Raw genomic sequence first — 20,593 nt, forward strand, 5'->3', positions numbered from 1 at the left:
TGGTTGGACCTGCACTTTTATTTGGGGCAAGAGGATGAGACAAGCGGGATGAGGCTTAGGTCCTGGAAGGGAAAGGTCTCCTCCCCAGGCTGACCCCTGCATGGGTGAGGACAAGGGACTGGTACATGCAAGCCTCTTGCTTCCCAGTCACAGGATCACACATTTGGAACTGGAAGGGCCCTTAGAGGTCATCTAGTCCAAACCCCTCATTTTATGGATGAAGACATTGAGAGGTTATCCAGAGAAGTTATGTGACTTGCCCAAGGTCACACAGGTAGTAAGTGGCAGAGCAGGGTCCTTTGCTCCAAATCCAGTGCTCCTGTGGCCTTGACGATGTCCTGTCCCTGTAAGGATGTCCAGGGGGAAAGGAGAAAGGGAGAGGGAAGCAGCTCAGGCGTTACACTTCCCCATTGTCAACGTCCCGAGGCCGCCTGCGGAGTCGGGCGCAGTGGATACTGCCTGGAGGCTGGGGTATCAGTCCTCACAGGGATGACTGGGCTGCTAGGAGGGGGTCAGTCACCCTGGCAAAACGTGGAGGGAGGAGCCAGTCACTACGGCCACAGCAGAAATATTCCTTCGGGGGATGGGGGGAAAAGGTCGGTCACCATAGCAACAGCTTTAAGGACCCTCAGCCCTGATCACCATAGAGACTGCTAGAGGACCTGTTTCTTTCCAAGAGACTGGGACAAGGCTTTCAGGGACGTCTAGGATCCTTCCACAGAGGGGCAGGGCAGATTGGTCTTCTGGTTCAAGTCTTGAGACATCACCACCTCCCCCCGGGGGAGGAGAAGCGGAGGTCGAAGTTCCTTCCCTGGGGGCGGGGCAGATGGTCCCCATGGCAACATGCCCTCGTTGGGGAAATTGGAGTGGATGTTGATCTCCATGGTGACACCCAGAAATCCTTCTGGCCGGGGTGGGGGTGGAGGGGAACGATCAGATGCTGGTCCCCATGGCAACATCTCCGAAAACCCCTTCCCTCTAGGGGAAGAAACGGATGCTGGTCCCCAAAGCAACACTGAGGAGTCCCTCCCCGGGGGTGTGGCAAATGCCAAACCCCTTAGTGACCGCGGGGGCAGCCCCTCCCTGGACCGGCCCCCAGCTAGACGTGCAGGGGCCGCCAGGCGCTTGGATCCCTCCAGCCCCAGCCCCAGCGCGCGGCTCCTGGGTCCGGAGAGCCGGGCGCGCGGTAGCAGTAGACGCCGAAGAGGCGGTGCTTCTTGTCCGGGAACCCAAGGTTGCGCACGCCCGGCCTCTGGCCCCCGCAGCGAGCCCGGGGGTTGACGATGGGGTAGCGCACGCTGCCGTCGCCCAGCCAGCCGGCCTCGCAACGATCCAATAACTGCAACTTCCAGGCCGCGTACAGCTGGCCCACCTTGGCCACCGCGGCGCCGCTGCCCGCACACGCCCGCACCGCCTCCGGAAAACTCACCTTGCGGTAGGGCTTCAGGAAGAAGACCTGACCTGCGGACACAGACCCCAGGCCGGCCTGGGCTCAGAGAACAACCCTGGGCCAGACCTGATCTTCAAGCTTCCTTCCCCAGTCCCGCCCCTACACTGCCCTGCGTCCTTGGGGAGCCCTGGGACACCTTGGAACACAGGAGATCCTCTGACTAACCCCCTCCCACCCCCTACCCCCCAAACTAACCCTCATATCTTCAGGGTAGATTTCTTTGACTTCTCTCTTGCCTCAGCACCCTCCTTAGCGCCCTCCCACCAAGCCCAGGAGCTCTATCACTTCTCATCCCCTCAAGCTTTCCAGTGCAAAGTTTCGTCCTACACAATCCGGAATTCCGTCTTCACAGACACCACCTCCCATCACCGACTAAACCATCTTAACATACCACAATACACAAAAAGCTCAGATACACTGAGTCAAAAGCAGAAATATACACAACCACATACCGTGTCACACAGAGCCAAATCTGGACACAATCACCCACAGTTAAAAGCACAGCCTCATGCATACTCTGATGAGCTATCAACAACATCCCTCCATCCATCCATTCATTCATTCGACTGTCACTGAAACTTGTTTCATACTGGGTCCTTGAGCTCTCCTTGTGAGGCTGAGAAAACATATATATGACTCAGGCTCACCACCAACACAAAGGCCACAGTCTAGTTAGGGGGATCAGGCACAGACCCATAGAGCTACAACACGAACTACAACATGGTGAGAGAGAAAAAAGAATGCTTGAGAGGGCTCAAGGGATGCAGGGAAGAGAGAACAAATAGTGAGGGCTTCTTAGAGGAGAAGGTGAAGGCTTCTGAGCTGGTCCTTGAAGAAAAGACTGATTGAGACAAAATCATAGGGGGCCTGAAATGCCAGACTGCTTGGACTTTGTCCCATGGACCACTGAGTCACTAATGGTGTGTGGGCATAGGAGGCCACTGGATTTGGGGTCAAATATTCCATTGGTCCAAATTCCAGCTCTGACGCTGACTTTGGGCAAATCGTTTCACTCTCCTGGGCCTCACTTTGCTCAGCCTTAAATGAAGGAGCTGGACCAGATGATGCCTCAGTTTCCTTCCAGTTGTAAGATATAAGACCATAGATTTAGAGCTAGAAGGACCACTGTCAAGTCTGTTGTTGTTGCTTGGTCATGCCTGACTCTTAGAGACTCCATTTGGTGTCTTCGTGGCAAAGATACTGGAGTGTTTTGCCACTTTCTTCTCCAGATCCTTTTATAGATGAGGAAACTGAGGCAAACAAGGTGAAGTGACTTGCCCAGGGTCACCTAGCTAGTAAGTGTCTGAGGCTGGATTGAACTCAAGAAAATAAGCCCAGCACTCTATCACCTAGCCATCAAATCCAAGTCCCTCAAAAAGTTTGTTCAGAAGATGAAAGAAAGGTCTGGAGACCATGTTGTACCAGAAGGAAGTAGGGCAGTTTAGCCTGGATAAGAGAAGATTTAGGGGAAGGTGGTAGCTTCCTTCAAATATAGAAAGGGCCGCCACATCCAAGAGCAATTAATTTTATTCTCAAAGGCGAATGCTAGGAGCAATGGTTAAGATTTTCAGAGATACATTTGAGCTCAGTAGAGGATAAACTTCTGAACAGTGAGATCAATCCAAAAGGGGGCCCAACTGCCCCAGGAGATGGTGGACATCTCATCTCTGCAGGTATCCCCTGAGGATGCTGAATGCCCAGTTGTCTAGTATATTGGAGAAAAGGAGTTCATGTTGAAGTACAAATTGGATTCCATGGCCAAGTCTATGCTTCTGTGATTCTGGGGAGGGTCAAATCCAAAATGAATCTGAGGCTTCAAGTCTAGAGATTTGGTGTGTGTTTGGTGAAGGACTATACGGGTGGGAAAGGATGGTGGCACCACTGACCAGATCAGGGAAGTCAGGAAGAACAGGTTTTCATGACAATGGCATTGGGTTTGGGGGAGGATGAATTTGAGATTATTTAGTATCTTGCCCAATTCTACTTTTTAATAGATTGTTTTCTTCAATTAACTTTTGCACCTCCTTTTCCATTTGTCCAATTGTACCTTTTAAGGAGTTATTTTCTGCAGTTAGGTTTTGAACTTCCTTTTCTAGTTGTCCAATTTTCCTTTTTAAGGAGCTGTTCTCTTCAATAAATTCCTTTTTCATATTTTTAAAATCATTAGCCAATTTTTATTCTACCTCTCTAATTTGACTTTTAAAATCCTCTTGAGCTCTTCCAAAAATGCTCTTTGGGCTTGACACCAGTTCATATTCCCTTCTGAGGTTTCAGATGGGAGTACAGTCTCAATGCTGACCTCTTCTGTATTCTTGTTACAGTTTTTGTCCCCATAATAAGATTCTATGGTCTTCTGTTTTCTGGTTTGCATCTTGTTCATGATGATTGCCTTTTTCCTGGCTTTTAAAGTGAATCTCTGCTTCTGGGGCACAGGGGGTTCTGTCCCACAGTTCTTGTGCTAAGAACTTGAGGCTTTGTGTGTTGTGGCCTCTGGTTCTTTCAGTTATAAACTAGAATATTACAGCTTACCTGGTGTTGAGCTGGCTGGTGTGCCAAGGCAGAGGCCAAGTGAAGTCTTTCTGAGTTTCCCTGAAGTTACCCTGGAGCTCACTTCGTGAGATGTGGGAGAGGGGTGGTGTGGCCACAGGAGGTCTCCTCTCCTGAGCTAGAGCACAGGCAGGCTCAGCAGTTGGTGAATCCCCATCTGTGCTAATGTCTTCCCAATTCCCCTGGCTGTAATAAGGTATGCCTAGGGTCTTGGTGTTGGCACTTACGGGCTCCATTCCCCTGGGGCTCAGGATCTCCTCCTGGTTCACTGAGGTGGGGCTGTCTGGGACAGCTCCAGTCCTGCACTGCTCTCCTTCAGCCACAGCAACAGGGACTCTCCTTAACGATCTCCCCAGCCTCTGGGGCTAAGAGACTGTTTATCCCTTCAGCTGATTCCACTATTCCAAGATTTTTCCTGGGGAAATATTCTCTGGGTTTTTCAAAATCAACAAGGGGAGGGGGAGAGCTCACTCCACCATCCTGTCTCCCTGAAGTTCAAGTAAGTGACTCACAGACATTTAATCTACAGGCTGATAGTCTCGGGAGTGGCTGCTGCTGTTACCAGGGGCCCTGCACTTCTCTCTCACTCAGTTCCGCTGGACTCCAATCTTGGGCTGATATGTTTGAGAATCTGCACTGTTGCTTCTGCTTCAGTCTGCCCTGGTAGTTCCTGCTCAACTCCATGGTCTGAGCTGGTGCAGCCTGTACACTCTGTGCTCTCCCAGCCCTGTGTAACAGATCCTTCCCACCGACCTTTCAGGCTGTCCTGGGCTGGAAATCTGCCATACTCTGTCTCCTAGTGGATTCTGCCACTCTAAAGGTTGTTAAGATTCTCTTTTTAGAGATATCTGAAGGAATTTGTGGTAGAGCTTAGATGAATATGTGCTCTCACTCCAGCATCATGGCTCCTCCCTGAGGTTATTCAGTATCAAACCCTCCCATGAAGCTGCACAGAGATTCACCCAATCATATACACAGTTGGCATCTTTGCATACACAATATCAAAAACAATCTCTCTCTCTCTTTCTCTCTCCTCTCTCTCTCTCTCTCTCTCTCTCTCTCTCTCTCTCTCTCACACACACACACACACACACACACACACACACACACACACACACACACACACACCAGCAATCACACAAACCACACAGATTTGCAGACAGAACATTTCACTGTGTTTCCAAAAGTAGGGCTCATTACTGGCCCTTCTGAGGTGCCCTTCACTTGTTCAGGGCCTAAACATAGCTTTAGAAGCTTCAGTTGACTCTAGTCACCCAGGGAGTCTCCCTCTAAGCACCTCAGTACCCATACAGAGGACATCTATCAGTTCTGGGAGACGGGATGAATGAGCTCCCATCACCACCTGCTGCAAAAGTAAAGCCTCCAGTCAACTAGCAAAGGAGAAACACTCATGGGCACCTCTTTGAAGTCTAAGGGAAAGGGTGTCTTATCTGCAGGGAGCCAGGCCCTGCTGAAGATGTGGCTAGTGCAGTTGCACTCTAAGTCCTGTGGATGACAGGGAAGTGAACAGAGGAGGAATGAAAGGGGTCTTTTAAAATTGGGGTGAGGGGAGGGCAACTAGAGCTGTAGGGCAGAAGAGCTGAGAATCAACTGGAACCGGATGATCAAAAGCTTGGGTTTGAGGCCCGTGGGCCTGGGAAAGAATGTAGAAGACTGAGGTGAGGATTAACCTCGGGACTTGGGATAAGAAGGAATTGCCAGGAAAGTATTGACCGTGGAAGGGCTGCAGAGAGATAGGACGCTGGGGTGGCTGCTGGGAGAACGGGTAGAAGATGGGGTGGGGGTGAGGGGGCAGAACTAGGACTGAGGGACCACTTGGAGGCCTGGGTGGATCTAGAGAAGGGTGATGGGCCGATTGGGTGAAGATGGGTTGGGAGGGGGGCAGTACGTGGCTGGGTCGAGGCTGGTGCCTACGATGAATGGAGGCAGAAATGAAGGTCGGGGCAGGGCAAAGGAGGAGGGGGAGGCCGGGGAACTGCCTGCAGCCCAGATTGGACACGTGCTCACCTTGCAAGTTGGACGTGAAGCAGAAGGCATCGTAGCGCTCGTCCTCCTTGTGACGGTAGCCGTAGTTGCGTACGCCCACGGGAGCCTCCCGGCGGCCGCATTCCTCGCGCGGCTGGCCCACAGGGTACTGCACCGAGCCGTCCTGCAGCCAGCCCGCGTTGCACCAGTCCAGACCCTCACGCCATGCCGCGTGCAGCTGCTCATAGGACGCCAGGATGCCGTCCTGCTCGGCACATGCCCTCTGTGCCTCAGGATAAGTCAGCGTGTAGCGGCCCAGGCGGGGATGGTAGGGAAAGATCACACCTGATTTAGGAGGGGAGTGGAAAGTCCCGGCTTAAGAAAGCCCAGGCACAGAGACACCTCCATCCGACCTTTCCCACCCCTCATCCCTCCAGCACAGGCCACCAATCACCTCCCCAAAGCCTACCCCATTCCCAGCTTTAGGGCCCCCCAACTCCTGTCTATTCCTCGATGGCTCAGGCACCAACCAAGATTTTCCTTGTCCCCAGGAGATGGCCACACACCTCTTGAGGCTTGAGAGTCAAGGCTCCCTATTATTTAACCTCAACCTACCTTAACTATCTTATCTTCCTCTAACTCCTTTTCACCTATCATCTATGGCTAACCAAACTGGAAAACCTACCTCTTTGCCTTTGCTTATGTAGTTCCCAATGCCTGAAATGCCCTCTCACCATCTGTGGGACTCTTAAGGTTATTTTTTTCCTTAGTTCCAGTTTCCCTATCTATAAAATGAGTTGAATTTGACTATTTCTACAGCACTTCCAACTCCAACATTGTGTTCTACCTTCTAATATCTCTCCTAGCTCTGAGATTCTATGCTCCAAGGGATTCTTCCAGCTCTAACATTCTGTAGTTCTTTGAAATCCTGCTGGTCTTAGCTGAGGTCCAATCTTCTCTGATCCACCAAAGCAGAAGTGATTTTTTTCCTTCTGAACCTCTCCCCATTCCCCATTCCCTACCGTACCTCTCTCTATCTCAGGACTCTTATCCCACCCTGCCCTGTATGGGAAGTTACCTGTATACTCATCTTATCCCCCTACAGCATTAAGCCACCTGATCAGAAGGCCCATGCCCTATTCATTTTTCTATTTTCTCAAGCTCAGAGCAGGCACTCACAAAAAAATTAATCCATCAAAGCACCTTCAAGATGGCCTAGTCCAACATACTCATTTTACAGATGAGGAAACTGAGGTCTGCTTCCTGCTGCCTAAATGTTGGTATCTCTCAAAGCCCTGACCTGACCAGTTTTCTCTATATGTTCCCCTTTTGATTCAGTTAATCATCCCCATGCGAATGACTCTTAAATCTTTATATCTAGCCCTAATCTTACCCCAATTGAAATTAAAATCTTTATGACCTACTGCATATGCTGAACATCTCCACCTGGTTTTCCCATTAGCATCACAAACTCAACATGTTCAAAAACGAACTGGTCATCTTCCCCTCTTTCATATTTCCATCTTTCTGATGAGGGTACCATCTACATATATGACCTTGGAATTACCTTTAACTGTTTACTCAGTCTCACCTCCCTATCCATTCATCTACTAAATCTTGTGTATTTTATCCATAAAAGTTATTTCACCTTCAACTCCCTTCTCTACTAATAGTCATCAGCATAATTCAGGACCTCATCTCCTCTCTTTTTGATTATTATAATAGCCTCCTAAATGGTCTCTGCTAACTAGTACCTAGATTTATATGGCACTTTAAGGTTTACAAAGTATTTTGCAAATACCATTGCAGTTATAATCCCCATTTTGCAGTTGGGGAAACTGAGACTGAGAGAAGTTAAATGATTTTCACAGAGTCAAGAAGCTAATGAGATTCTGAGGTCATACTTAAACTGAGGTCTTCCTGACTCCAGGTCCAGCATTCTATCCACTCTATCCAGCCACTAGCTGCCTTAGCCTCCTTTATCTTGATTCTCCCTTATAAGTGCCAAAATAACCTTCTTAAAGCAGAGATCTAAGCATATCACTCCCCTGCTCAAAAACCTTATTGATTTCCTATTGCTTCTAAAGGCCCCTACCTTCTCTCTTCAACTTTTCTTTCCAACATTATGTCAGATTATTCTAGATCACTCTCTACATTCTAACCATATGGACTAGTTAATGACTGTTTTCAAACTGGACATGTCACCTCACCCCTCTCTGCAGCCATTCCCTGTTCATGGAATGCACTCTCTTCTCATCTTTGCTTCTCAGAATCCTTATCTGCCTTAAAGATTGAGCTGAACTGCCACTTTGCTTTGGGAGCCTTCTCTGATCGCTCAAAAATTGCTCCCTCTCTCACTCTTTAAATTTCCTTATCTTTACTTGTTTGTGTACACCTTGTATTCCTCTAGGAGAATGTAAAGTAGGCAGGGGGAACATGCAGTTTCCCCACCCCTGAAGTAAACTCTGTAAGGGAAGGGACTGTTTTGTTTTTGTGGCAGTATACCTAAATGCCTGAGTTACTATATTATCAGCCTACATTACATGAAGATTGAGTATCAGAACCAGGACTAGACACAAAATTGTTTATTGTCTGCCCTGTCCTCCATTGAGGACTCCCAGTCTTATTCAGGGAAGTGGTTCCTTCATCCATATGCTGATCTACACTCACGTCTCAAAGGGAGAGAGCCAGAGGAGGTCCCAGGGCCCTTCCCCAAGGACACGTACATTCTTACATGTGTTCACGGGTCTCAAGGCAGCACAAGCTCACTTATTAGTGATTCTGATGGTGGGGAGGGCATTTCAGATGAAGAAGAAGGGGAGGGGAGGGTGTTTGAGGCCAGATTTGGGGTTAATGAATACCCCTTCTTAACCCATCTTATGCTAATGTAAATAATAATAATTACTGTAACTTTTATATAATATTTAAGGTAAAACAAAGTGTTTTATCTATGTTAACTCATTTGATTCTTACAATAACCCTACGAAGTCACTCCTGTGAGGCAGCTGCTGTTATTATTCCCATTTATAGAAATTAAGTGACTTGCCCAGGATCACACAGTTAGTAAGAATCTGAGGTAGGATTTGAACCTAGGATTTCCATTCCAAATCCCACATCCTATCCATGAGCCTCACAACTGGAAGATATGGGTGAGAATTCCAGCTCCAGAACATACCAACTGTGTGCTATTAGGAAAATCACCTAACCCATCTGTGCCTCAGTTTCCTCATCTGTGAAACGGGGAAAAAGAATTCTTCGCTTACCCACTGCAGAGTGTTGTTTTGAGGAAATTGCTTTGTAAACATTAAAGTAAAATTGGAATGTGAATTATTATTCTTAAAGACCAGCTGTTCTCAGGGTATGGTCTGGGTACTGTAGAGGTCTCCTAGACCTGTTCAGGGGGTCTTTAAGATCAAAATTACTTTCATAATAAGTCATTTTAATTTCTAAAAAGGTAAATATCCTAATATAACCCACTTCAACAAAAGCACTTTGGGGGTCCTCAATAATTTTTAAGAATGTAAAGGGGTCCTAAGACCAAAGAGGCTGAGAACTGCTATTATATTATATATTATATATTTTTGGAACCCACTTTTACCTATGGATAGGGCCAACCTAGTCCTGCGAGTCTTTAGAGCCCAAAATAGACCTCTACCCTGAATTACTAGAGAGAGGGATATCTCTGACTTATTCTCACCCACCTGCGTCTCATTGACTCAGACCACCCTGTCCTAAATCAAATCTTTCCTCCAAGTGTTCTCTCCTGATCTCTTCTAGTTCAGAGATCTTTCTTCACTGCCCTAGACCTCACAGCATCATTTTTTGTATCTCCCTGATATTGTGTGTTATATGTTTTAGCCATCCCTATCATGTAAATTTCCCTGTTCCTCATTGCCCAAATCTGTAGGCAAGAAATAGGTGCTGAACGTATTTTGATTGAACTGAATTGTTACAGGATCTTTTAAGTCTAAGATACTGTGATTCTTGGATCCTGAAATCAATAGTAATAAAAATCCAAGCTTTCATAGAAACTGAGTTGAGAAAGCTGTCTAATCCACCCTGTCCTTGGAAACAAATCTCCTGTACAATCTATGTGACAAGGAGTGATTCAGCCATTCAGTGAAAACTCATTAGAACATGAGCCGCTGGAGAACAAGGACAGTCATCTATGGGTTTCCATTTCCTTCACCAGCACAGTTCTTCACATAGAGTAAGTGATTAATAAATATTATTTCATTCATTCATTCACTCACTCATTCACTGTCTCAGGAAACAACCCATTCCACTTGGGGAAAGATCTAATTACTAGGAAGTTAATTTTTCTCTGAAATCAACACTAAACCTTCCACTTTGTCATTTCTATCCATTGTTCTCAGTTTAGCCAACAACAAAATCCCTTTTCTCCATGACAGGCCTTTTAATACTTGAAGACAGCTATCTTACCTACACCAGTTTTCTCTTCTCCAGCTTATACATCCCTAGCTTCTTCAGTCAATCTTCATGTAGGCCCTTCATCATCCTGGTTACATTCCTTGGGAAACTCTCCAACTTATCAGTGTCTTTTTAAAATGGAGAGTCCAGAATTAAACATAATCATTTAGATATAGTCTTCTGGAGGAGAGAACAGTGGTCTTATCCCTTCCCTCCTCGTGGTACTAGATAGGCATGCACTGTCTTGGCTGCCATATTACACTGTCGATTCCTAGTAAACTTACAAGTCACTAAAACCACTAGATCTTTTTCAAACAAGTCATACTTGCAAAGCTGGAAGGAAAAGGGAGGCAGGGTTTAAATCCCAAGTGTAAGACTGCATTTATCCCTAGTAGACTACTTATCATTAGATTCAGGTCAATATTGTTTAAAATTTTTTTGAATTCCGATTCTGTCATCCAGACAACTAACAAGAATTTATTAAGCACAGCCTGCTATGTGTGAGGCACTGTGCTAGGCATTTTGGATACAAAGATATAAGTGGAACAGTCATTTCCATGAGCTGAGGGCATTCTCCAGCAAGTACAGGGCTAAGTAAATATAAAGAGCTTATATTCTATCAGGGAATGGATCCTGGCATATTTAGTATTCAGTATTGGGGCAATTTGTTGTTTAATATTTGGGCAGCTAGGTGGCGCTATAGTGCACAGAGTGCTGGACCTGGAGCCAAAAGCTCATCTTTCTGAGTTCAAATTCAGACACTTACTAATGGTGTGACCTTGGGCAAGTCACTTAACCTGTATATGTTTCAGTTTCTTCAATTGTAAAATGGGGATATAACAGCTGTTGTTCAGTCATGTCAGTTTCTTTGTGACCCCATTTGGGGTTTTCTTGGCAAAGATACTAGAGTAGTTTGTCATTTCCTTCTCCAGCTCATTTGACAGATGAGGAAACTGAGGCAAACAGGGCTAAGTGACTTGCCCAGGGTCATACAGCTAATAAGTGTCTGAGGTCAAATTTGAACACAGGTCTTCCAGATTGCAGCCCAGCACTCTATCCACTGCACCACCCAGTTACCCTAATATGAAAATAGCTATGTTTAATGGTTATGAGGCTCAAATGAGATATTTTTAAGTGCTTAGTATGTAGTAGGCACTATATAAATGCTAGCTACTATTATTTATAAGTAGATACCAATTCAAAGTAGATACCAAACTAACTTGGAAGGAGGGCATTTACAGCTGGCAAGCATCAACAAAGGCTTCACATAGGTGTCATTCAAGTTAATTTTGAAAGAAACCAGGGTTCCCTACAAGGCAGGGATGAAGAGACAGAGCATTCCAGGTCTGGGGAAGAGCCCGCACAAAGACAGACCTGAGATGGAAATGGATGATGCAGACGTACGGTGTATAAAGATCAGAAAGAAAACCAGTCTGGCTGGAGCCCAGAGTACGGAAGAAGGAGTGGTGTAAGCACAAAGCTGGAAAGGTAGCTGGGGAGGGATTAGGAAAGGGTTTAAAAATCAAACAGAAGAGTTTACATTTGATCCAGAAGGAAATAGGGAGCCATTGCAGGCCATTGAGAAGGGGAATACCATGGTCAGAACCGGGCTTTAGGAAAATCACTTTGACAGTTGCGTGGAAGATGGATTGGAGGGAGAGGCTTGAGGAGGCGTGGAAATTAATTACATGGTTACTGCAATAGTCTATGTGTGAGGAAAGGAAGGTCTAAAATAGAGTGAGGGCTTGTGTGCATAGAAAGGGGATGGATGTGAGAAATGTTGTAGAGATAGAAAGGAAAAAATTTGGCCACTCCTTATGTGGGGTGAGATCAAGAGAAGAATTGAAAATAACACCAAGATTTTAAGTCCATATGACTAATGATATATGATATATATATATGATCTATGATTCATATTGATATATGATGGTGGTGCCCTTGATGTGACAGGTAAGTCAGGAAGAAGGAACAGTTTGGGGAGAAAGATAATTAGTTCTACTATGGACATTTTCAATTTGGGATTTCTCCAGAACATACAACTTGAGATGTCCGAGAGGCAGTTGGTGATGAGAGACTGTACATTGTGAGTGAGATTGGGTCTGGATTTTTAGATCTGGGAATCATCAACATAAAGATGATCACTGAACCCATGGTAGCTGCTGAGCTGACCAAACAAAATGGCATAAAGCGAGAAGATAAGGTCAGGTCAGAGCCTTGGGGCTGTCAAATATCCCTCCTAGCTTTGGTTATTTGCACATTTGATAACTATGATAACATTTATGACTTCCTCTCATGTAAAACAACAGAGGGAGAAGCACAGCATCCTGGGATGCCTCACTGGAGATCTCCTTCCAAGATGACATCCACCATTAAAGTTTCGTTTAAAAGTTCAAACCATTTGAGTACAGCTAGTTAATCACTTATAAACCCATATAACTGTACCGTCATCAAACTCTCATCTTTTCCATGGAAATAGCAGAGACCTGGTCAAGTGGCCTGCTGATAAGTAGGTAGATAAGATGCTATATTTACAGCATCCTCTGATCTTCCAGTCAGAGGTCTTCCATCCCATCAAAAAAGGATATTGGATTAGTCTGTCATTCTCAGGGAAGCCGTGCCAACTCTTTGCAATCACTGATTCCTTTTCTAGCTTTTTACAAACCATCCCTTTAAAATACCTTACAGAATTTTGCTAGTGATCAAAGTAATTGGCATTATTCTCTTACTTTACCTTTCAACTTACAAAGCTCTTTACAATCTACAACGCAATTGTTGGGGAGGCAGGGCAGGAATTATTATTGCTTTTGTAGTATTAACACCTTTGTGTGAAAACAGACCCCAGTGAGGCTTGGTTGTAAACATGGGTCTAAGGAGGAGGTACCAATTTCAGATTAACTGAGGTTCAGATGAAAGTGGGGTCACTGACTTGGGACAAACATCCCAGGGCAATGCATCTTTTTCTATCCACTTTCACGGAACTGAGAAAAACTAGTAGGTGAAAATGCTTAGGCTTAGACTTTCTAAGGCCTGGAGCCAGCCTCAGTCTGGCCCTCCAAGGGATTAGATACGATAGGGCCATTATTCACATACACATTCTCCTTCCCCAAGGAAAGGGGTTGATGACTGAGAGGGAGCTCAAGGCTGTCCTTCCTGGTCTTAGCTCTCTAGCAGAGAGAACATGCAATTTGAGTTGAGCTCACCTTAGGGTAGAAGGGGGAAAGAATCCGAAGAAGAGATAATGTCTAGAACCCCTTGTACCCTGGTAGTCTGCAGGTCAGGCTCTTTCCCCAGGGGACAATGAGAAATGATTCCTAGGACTCTGTATCTGATGGAAGTCCACCTTTTCAGAAAAGGAGATGCAGTGTTGAAAGGACTTGTCCTCTAAAGAAGTTCCCACTCTGACTTCCCAGCTACATACCTTCTTCTTCAGATGTTCTCATTTTTCCAATGGAAATCACAGTATCTCAAATCTGGGAGGGAGCTTAAAGGACATTTTAGTCCTTAACAAGGATATCATAGACAACATACCTGATAAGAGATCATCCTCTCCAGCCCCCAATCACATAATCTATACTCTGCTGGCTCAGCAGATAGAGCACTGGGCTTGGTATCAGGAAGACCAGAGTTGAAATCTTACATCAGATACTTACTAGTTGTATGACCCTAGGCAAGTCATTTAACCTGCATCTGCCTTAGTTGCAAATAAAGATGATAATACACCTACCTCCCAGGGTTGTTGTGAAGACAAAAATGAGATAATACTTGTAAAGTACTTTGCAAACCTTATAACGATATATAAATGCTAGTTATGAATTATTGTGAGTATAATAGCTTTGATTAAAAGATCCACAGACAGAGGGGGATAGAGACAAGGCAATGTTGGTACTACCACATTAAATTTAATGTATATTAAAAGGAATAAGTTGTATGTAATGGTTTTGTCATTTCACATACAATCCCCATTTTCTGTCCTTTGATGAAATATTCATGTGGATGATTTTGCAATTCATAACAAAAATTTAAAAAGAAAAAAAGACCATAAATTTTGTTTCTTGAATTAAAGCTCACTGCTTGACAACCAGTGATACTATTTTCTTCTGATAGCATACTCTATCCCACTTCTTGGTTGCCCTAACCATAACACCCCTCTGTAGCATCCCATTTTCTTATTTCTCTGATCAAGATGTCTGTTATACTTCCCAATTTATCTAGTGGAAATGGCCCCCCATCCCACTTCCTTATTCTTTTTATTAAAATGCTCTCACAGGCCACCCCACCTTTCTCTCCCTTGTCTCCTACATTGACCTGGGCCAGGTACCTTCTAAGTCCAAGCTGACCATGCCAGCATCATCCTCGAGCTCATTGGTGACCTCACATTCATAACGGCCATAGTCCTGTAGCGTGACATTTCGGATAATCAAGGACGCATCTCCAGGGCCATCTTCCTGCAGGGAAGTCCGACCCCGGTAGCTGCCAAAGGCCCTCCTCTCCTTGCCCATGGCCACAAAGACATCACGGAAAGCCAGCGGATCAGTCACTTTGGTCCATTTGAGGCGGATTTCATCCTCATCGTGAGCGGAGATGTCGTAGTGATAGCGGCAGGGCAGGACAATGGTTCCCCCTCGGTGTGTCACCACCTTTCCTGGTGCTGTCTGGACCACCACAGCCCCTGACTCATCCTCTGGAGAGCAGGGAGTGTTAGAGGGAAGAGGCAACCACCCAGAGGCACTCTAATTACTCTGTCCAAATACCCCATGTCACCCTCCTATTTAATCATTGTGGACTTGGAAGTCGTGTCAATTACAAAAGACAAGCTAATCTCTTCATTCCTAGGTCAAGATCTGAATAGAGGTAAGAGGTTAGGTTGGAAGGAATACCGATTGGAAAAAGGATTTGAGGATTCACTCTAACTTGTTCTCACTCTATGCACCCTTAGTCTCCCCTCCCCATATGATACCTTTCAGTTGTTAGAGAGGGCCCAGTACAGGGATGGGGGCCCATAGATTAGGATAGGAATCTAATGGTTAAGTGAGGGCTCAATGGACAATAATGGGGATGGAGTGAGGGAAGGAGAGCCTGAAGGAAGGGGTAGAGAGAAATGAGATGAGAGATTCAGCCAAGGGGAATGGGGGCTCATTGAAGGTAATGAGAGCTTGGTGAGGATGTTGGGGACACAGGAGATCAGTTGTCAGTGAGAGGGACTGGAGTTCAGAAAAATACTGATGACTCAGTGAAAAGAATGGAGGGCTGACTGAGGGAAGGTGGGCTCTCATTGAGTGGACAGGGAGATCAGGGTAGAGTAAGATTTAGGGAGGGAGATCAAATCTTAATGAAGGGAATGGGACTCAATGAAAGAATGGAAGGTCAGTGAGGGGGGATGAAACCTCACTGTGGGGGTGAAAGCTTAATGAGGAATGAAAGGGTTCAGTAAGGGAATGGGGGTCACAGGGAGTGAATGGGTGCTCAGTGAAGTGGATGAGCCCCATGAAATCTGTGAAGGAGGGGATGGTTTGTCTGTGGAGGTCAGGATTATTCCTCATTTCTCAAAATGAGGAGGCAGCTTATTCCTGCCATAGGGAGATGCTAGAGGAGAACCCTGTCCCTCCCCAAACTCACCTAGCACATGGACAATCTTCTTCCGCCCCCTGTCACTGCCCCCAAGAGCAGAGGCTGCAAATACCAAGAGGATCCAGATGTTGATGCCCACTGCCTGGCAGGAGGGCCCCTAGGGGAATGGAGGTGCCTGATGTCACTAGCAAGTAGGAACTGAAGCCCCTGGGGAATGGGGAGGTGTTTATGCAGACATCTACTGCCTTTCTATCCACAGACCCACATTAGCCAAGAGTCCTCCATTCTCATATGCCCCCTTCTCTGATCATTTCCAATATGGATTCCTAGAGAGGGTGGGTTTTTGACCTGAGTTTTGAAGGACATATTGGGAAATGTTGGAGACAAGGAGAGGAAGGAAGAGAAGCAGAGTAAATTCTAAGGGGAAGGAGGAACCCAAGGATAAGTGGGGGTAGGAAGGCATACAGTGGGTTCAGGATATAGTAAGGAGACCAGCTGGCTGGAGGATGGGTTATGTATAAAGGCATCATGAGGGGTAGGTCAATGCAGTGTAATGGGAAAAGCTGGGGCCTAAATGAGGAGACCTGTGTTCTCATCACTGTTCTGCTACCAGCTAGCTGTGTGATCCTGAGCAAGTCATTTCCCCTTCTCTGGACCTCAGTTTTCTCATCTATAAAAAAGGGAGAGAGGAACAAGGGGAACTAGGTGACTCTTTCAGCCTCAAGAAATATACAGTTCTAAAGCTGGAATGGTAGATTGGGAACAGGTTCTAAAGGGCCTTGAAGGTCAGGCTAAGTAACTTGCACCTAAGTGTCTGTGAGTCTGTCATCCTGCCCTCAGTGGGATTTCTTTCCTACATCTCTATTTCTCTTTCTCCCTTCCTCTAGCCATCCAATAATGTTCCAAGATGGTGTCCATCTAGAGACTGGTAGTCATGATAGACTGGGACTTGGTACTGTGGGCCCTACTCCTCATAGAGGACACAGAAAAACTATGGCCAGGAAAGCACCACCTCCTAAAATCAAAAGAATAATGGACTTGGGAGGCAGAGAACATGGCTTTGAGATCCCCACCCCCATCCCTTTCCCTTTTCTTCCACTCAGCTGGTGTGAGGCTCAAGTGACATAAAATATGTGAAAATAGTACTAAAACACAATAATCATAGAGTGTCAGAGAACCCAGACTATTAGAGTTGAGGGGCAGGGGTGGGGGGAGATGACATCTTAGAATACATTGTATCCATACTTGGTAGGGACCTGAAAACACAGAATGTCAGACCTGGGAGGATCCTTAGAATATGGACTATCAGAGCTGGGAAGGCCCTTAGAACACAGAATGTCAGAGCTGGGGAGGGGTTTTAGAACACAGGATGTTAGGGCTGGGAGGATCCTTAGAACACAGGACGTCAGAGCTGGGAGGGCCCTTAGAACACAGAATGTCAAAACATGAGGAACTTCCTGTTCTGAACTGGAAAACTGATATTCTGAGAGAAGTACCTTGCCCAAGGAAACACAGTGAGCTAGGAGCAGAGATGGGATTCAAACCCAAGCCCCTGACTCTCAGTGCAGACATTTAAAATGTAAATGAATTCTTCTCAGTAGTAGTAGCAGTAGTTGAGGTGAGGAGAGGGGGCAGTCACTCTCCTTAGACTGTGGGATCCTTTCCTCTCATCTTTCATGTCCTGTGGATCCCAGCAGCACTTCAGCTATTCCTCTGCACTCAGGTGGGCACCTCATGCACACAAACCAGCACACGCTCTGTTCCCCTCACGGTCCCACTCTCTTTCATTAGTGCTCCAGCACACGTGCACAATTGTGCGCGCCCGCGCGAGCGTGCACACACACACACACACACAAAATCCCCTACACATACGTTCTTTTCCTCTCTCACACACTCCACACATTCATATGCTCTCTCTTTCTCTCTCTCTCTCTCTCTCTCTCTCTCTCTCTCTCTCTCTCTCTCTCTCTCTCTCTCTCTCTCTCTCTCTCTCTCTCTCTCTTACTGACTCAGGTAGTCCCTTCAGAAAAATGCAGATTCCTCACAGAGAAATATTTCCCCTTCTCCAGTGTTGTTTGGTGGGGGTGGGATCCTCTTTGATTGTAGGTGTGTGGAGAGAAGAGGAAAGGCCTTTAGAAATTAGTTCCAGATATAGAATCCGGGGTCTTTGGCTCCTTGCCCCATATTCTAGGAGCCCCATACTCTAGATGCTTAGGTGTAGCTGGAGAAGGGGGTTGGGGGTGGGGGGTAGCAGGAGAAGGAACAGACACAGAGGTTCTTGCAGACCAAGCAAAGTATAGCAGGCAGCCAGCATAAGGTAGTCAGGAGCTGTGGGTTAGGCCAGCCAGCAATCTAGCTCCATGTCTCCCAGAAACCCTCAGACTTGCTCCTAGCCCAGAACCCCCAGCCTGAGGACCAAAGGGGCAGGCAGCAGTGGGGCAGGGGCATTCACTGGGGGACCAGGGGCAGGCAGTGGGGCAGCAAGGGCAAGTGACAGGCCTGACAGGACAGGACCGGCTAAAGGCTAAACTCAAGCTGCAGTGGTGCAGAGGCTCTGCAGGGAAAGGGAGAGAGAGCCAGCAAGGAGCATGCCGCAATTCCAATTTCAAGGTTATTCTGTTGGGGGCTGGGAGACTGCACCAAGACAGGTAGGACAGAGATTCAGAGAGACAGAGATAAGTACAGGAAGAGAAAGAGAGATAAAGACCAGGAGAGTCCGAAAAATAGAGACAGGGAAAGACAGAGAGAGAAATAGAAATAGTGACAGTCAAAGGAAGAGACAGAAGCCAGGAAAGACACAGAAAGAGACCAAGAGAGAAACAGCGAAGCCAAAGGAAATAGAGAAGACAGAGAAGGGTAAAAGGAGGTGGGAAAAAGAGAGAGAGAGAGAGAGAGAACAGACTAAGACTGACAGTGATGAGAGGAGAGGCTGAAAGAGAGAAAGATAGAGAAAAAGAAAAAAAAAGACAGAGAGAAAAGAGAGAGAAGCAAAGTGAAACCAGGACCTGGGGGGGTGGGGGGATCACTTACCATCTTTCCAAGAGCCAAGAGGCAGCTGAAACCTTTAAGCCTCCATCTGACAAAGTTACCAGGCTTCTCTACTTGGTCCTAGAGCTGGGTTGGCACGTGTCTGGTGGAGGCTGGGCCTCACAGTCCTTGGCACAGGCGTGCTCATAGAGGGAGGGGTATGGGGAGATGAGGTGGAACGGAGAAGAGACTGGGACTGGCCGGGTACAACTCTGCACAGGGAAGTAGGTGGATGCCGGGAGGAGGTCTGGACAGGGAGGGATTTTTAAAAAGAGGCAAGGTGTTAAGTAAGGCAGGGCTTAGGTTCCCTGGTGCTGTAGGTCCAAGGCTAAAGATAGACTTAGCACCCACCTACACTACTCCATGGATGGAAGGGTAGGAGAATATTGAAGGGCAGAAGACAGTCCCTGGACTCATCAGAGAATGCCCAGGACAGGCTAGTGTATGAAGCCAGATGGGCAGTGCTGGACCATCTTTTGAAGACTGGCCATGGGTCAGGTGAAGCTGAGAGGCATATCCTATGTTCCCTTTGGTGGGTAAAGAGTCCTCCTCAGCACTGGAAACTCTAACTGGACTAGGCTGATACCAGGAATATTGAGAGAAGAGGGGCAGGAAGGAACCAGAGCCAAAGACCTCATCCTCTGACACCTAAGCTGGGATGATGGGATGTTGGCCCTCTCAGATCCTCTGAATCCTAGACTTATTGAGCTGGAAGAAATCTCTGAGATCATCTATCCCACATTACAGAGGGGATAGCTGTCTGAGAAAAGGGAAGTAACTCATCTGATGTCACATAGTCTGATCAGTGTTGCCCCTCTCCTTGATGTAACCCTAAATAATACTAGCTAACATTTTTATATGGTACCTACCATGTGTCACAATGCCATTTGTGACAAATTTGATCTTCACAACAACCCTGGGAACTATCTCCATTTTACACTTGAGGAAACTGAGGCAAAAAGAGGTAAAATGACTTGCCCAAGGTCATATAGCTTAGTAAGTATCTGAGGTTGGATTTACACTCATATAGGTGTTCCCATCTCCAGGCCCAGCACTCTACTACCCCAAATTCTCAGAGTAAACCTCACTAATTCTATAAGGCCCTAAGGTTCTGATGAGTAATTCAAAGGTGCTCTGAGACATAGGAAAGGGACAAAGATGGAGAGAAAAGAGGGTCTTTCTCATGACTTCCTACCATCTGAGACAGTTTGGGCCTAGAAATCCATACAGGGTTAGGGATGCAGCACCCCCATGATCTGAAAAATCCTCGCAAAATTTTTTTGCCTTCCCATCGTACCAGAAAAGAAGTCTGAATTATGGTATTAAATAAGGTATTAAAAGATGAAATGTGTTGATATTATACATTATTATAATATACTTTATGCATTTCTGAGTTTCTAAACTTCTTCTGTGTCATTAGTAGCTTCTGCACAACTCCCAAAAAATTTCCATTTAATTTCTTATACTGACCCATGAGATATCAGAACCATTATGGGAAAAGCTTTGAGGTGGAAGGGATAACCGTGGTTGTCTTTGACCTTGGCTGTCTGTATGTGAAGGTAGGAATTTCCTCCCTGGGGACAT

General features: G+C 46.3%; 1 protein-coding gene across 1 annotated transcript; it reads right to left on the bottom strand.

The window, feature by feature from the left end:
* HAPLN4 (hyaluronan and proteoglycan link protein 4) lies at positions 1-20,406 on the bottom strand. Its single transcript, XM_072601109.1, has 5 exons — positions 19,013-20,406; positions 16,031-16,139; positions 14,733-15,095; positions 6,026-6,328; positions 1-1,461 (listed from the first exon to the last, which is right to left on the bottom strand). The coding sequence occupies exons 1-5, from the start codon at positions 19,013-19,015 to the stop codon at positions 1,100-1,102; spliced, it is 1,140 nt and encodes a 379-aa protein (XP_072457210.1). The 5' UTR covers positions 19,016-20,406; the 3' UTR covers positions 1-1,099.
* Between the last annotated feature and the right edge of the window lie 187 nt (positions 20,407-20,593).

Source organism: Notamacropus eugenii, chromosome 4 (genome assembly GCF_028372415.1).
Source record: "Notamacropus eugenii isolate mMacEug1 chromosome 4, mMacEug1.pri_v2, whole genome shotgun sequence".
In the NCBI taxonomy this organism is placed as follows: Eukaryota; Metazoa; Chordata; class Mammalia; order Diprotodontia; family Macropodidae; genus Notamacropus; species Notamacropus eugenii.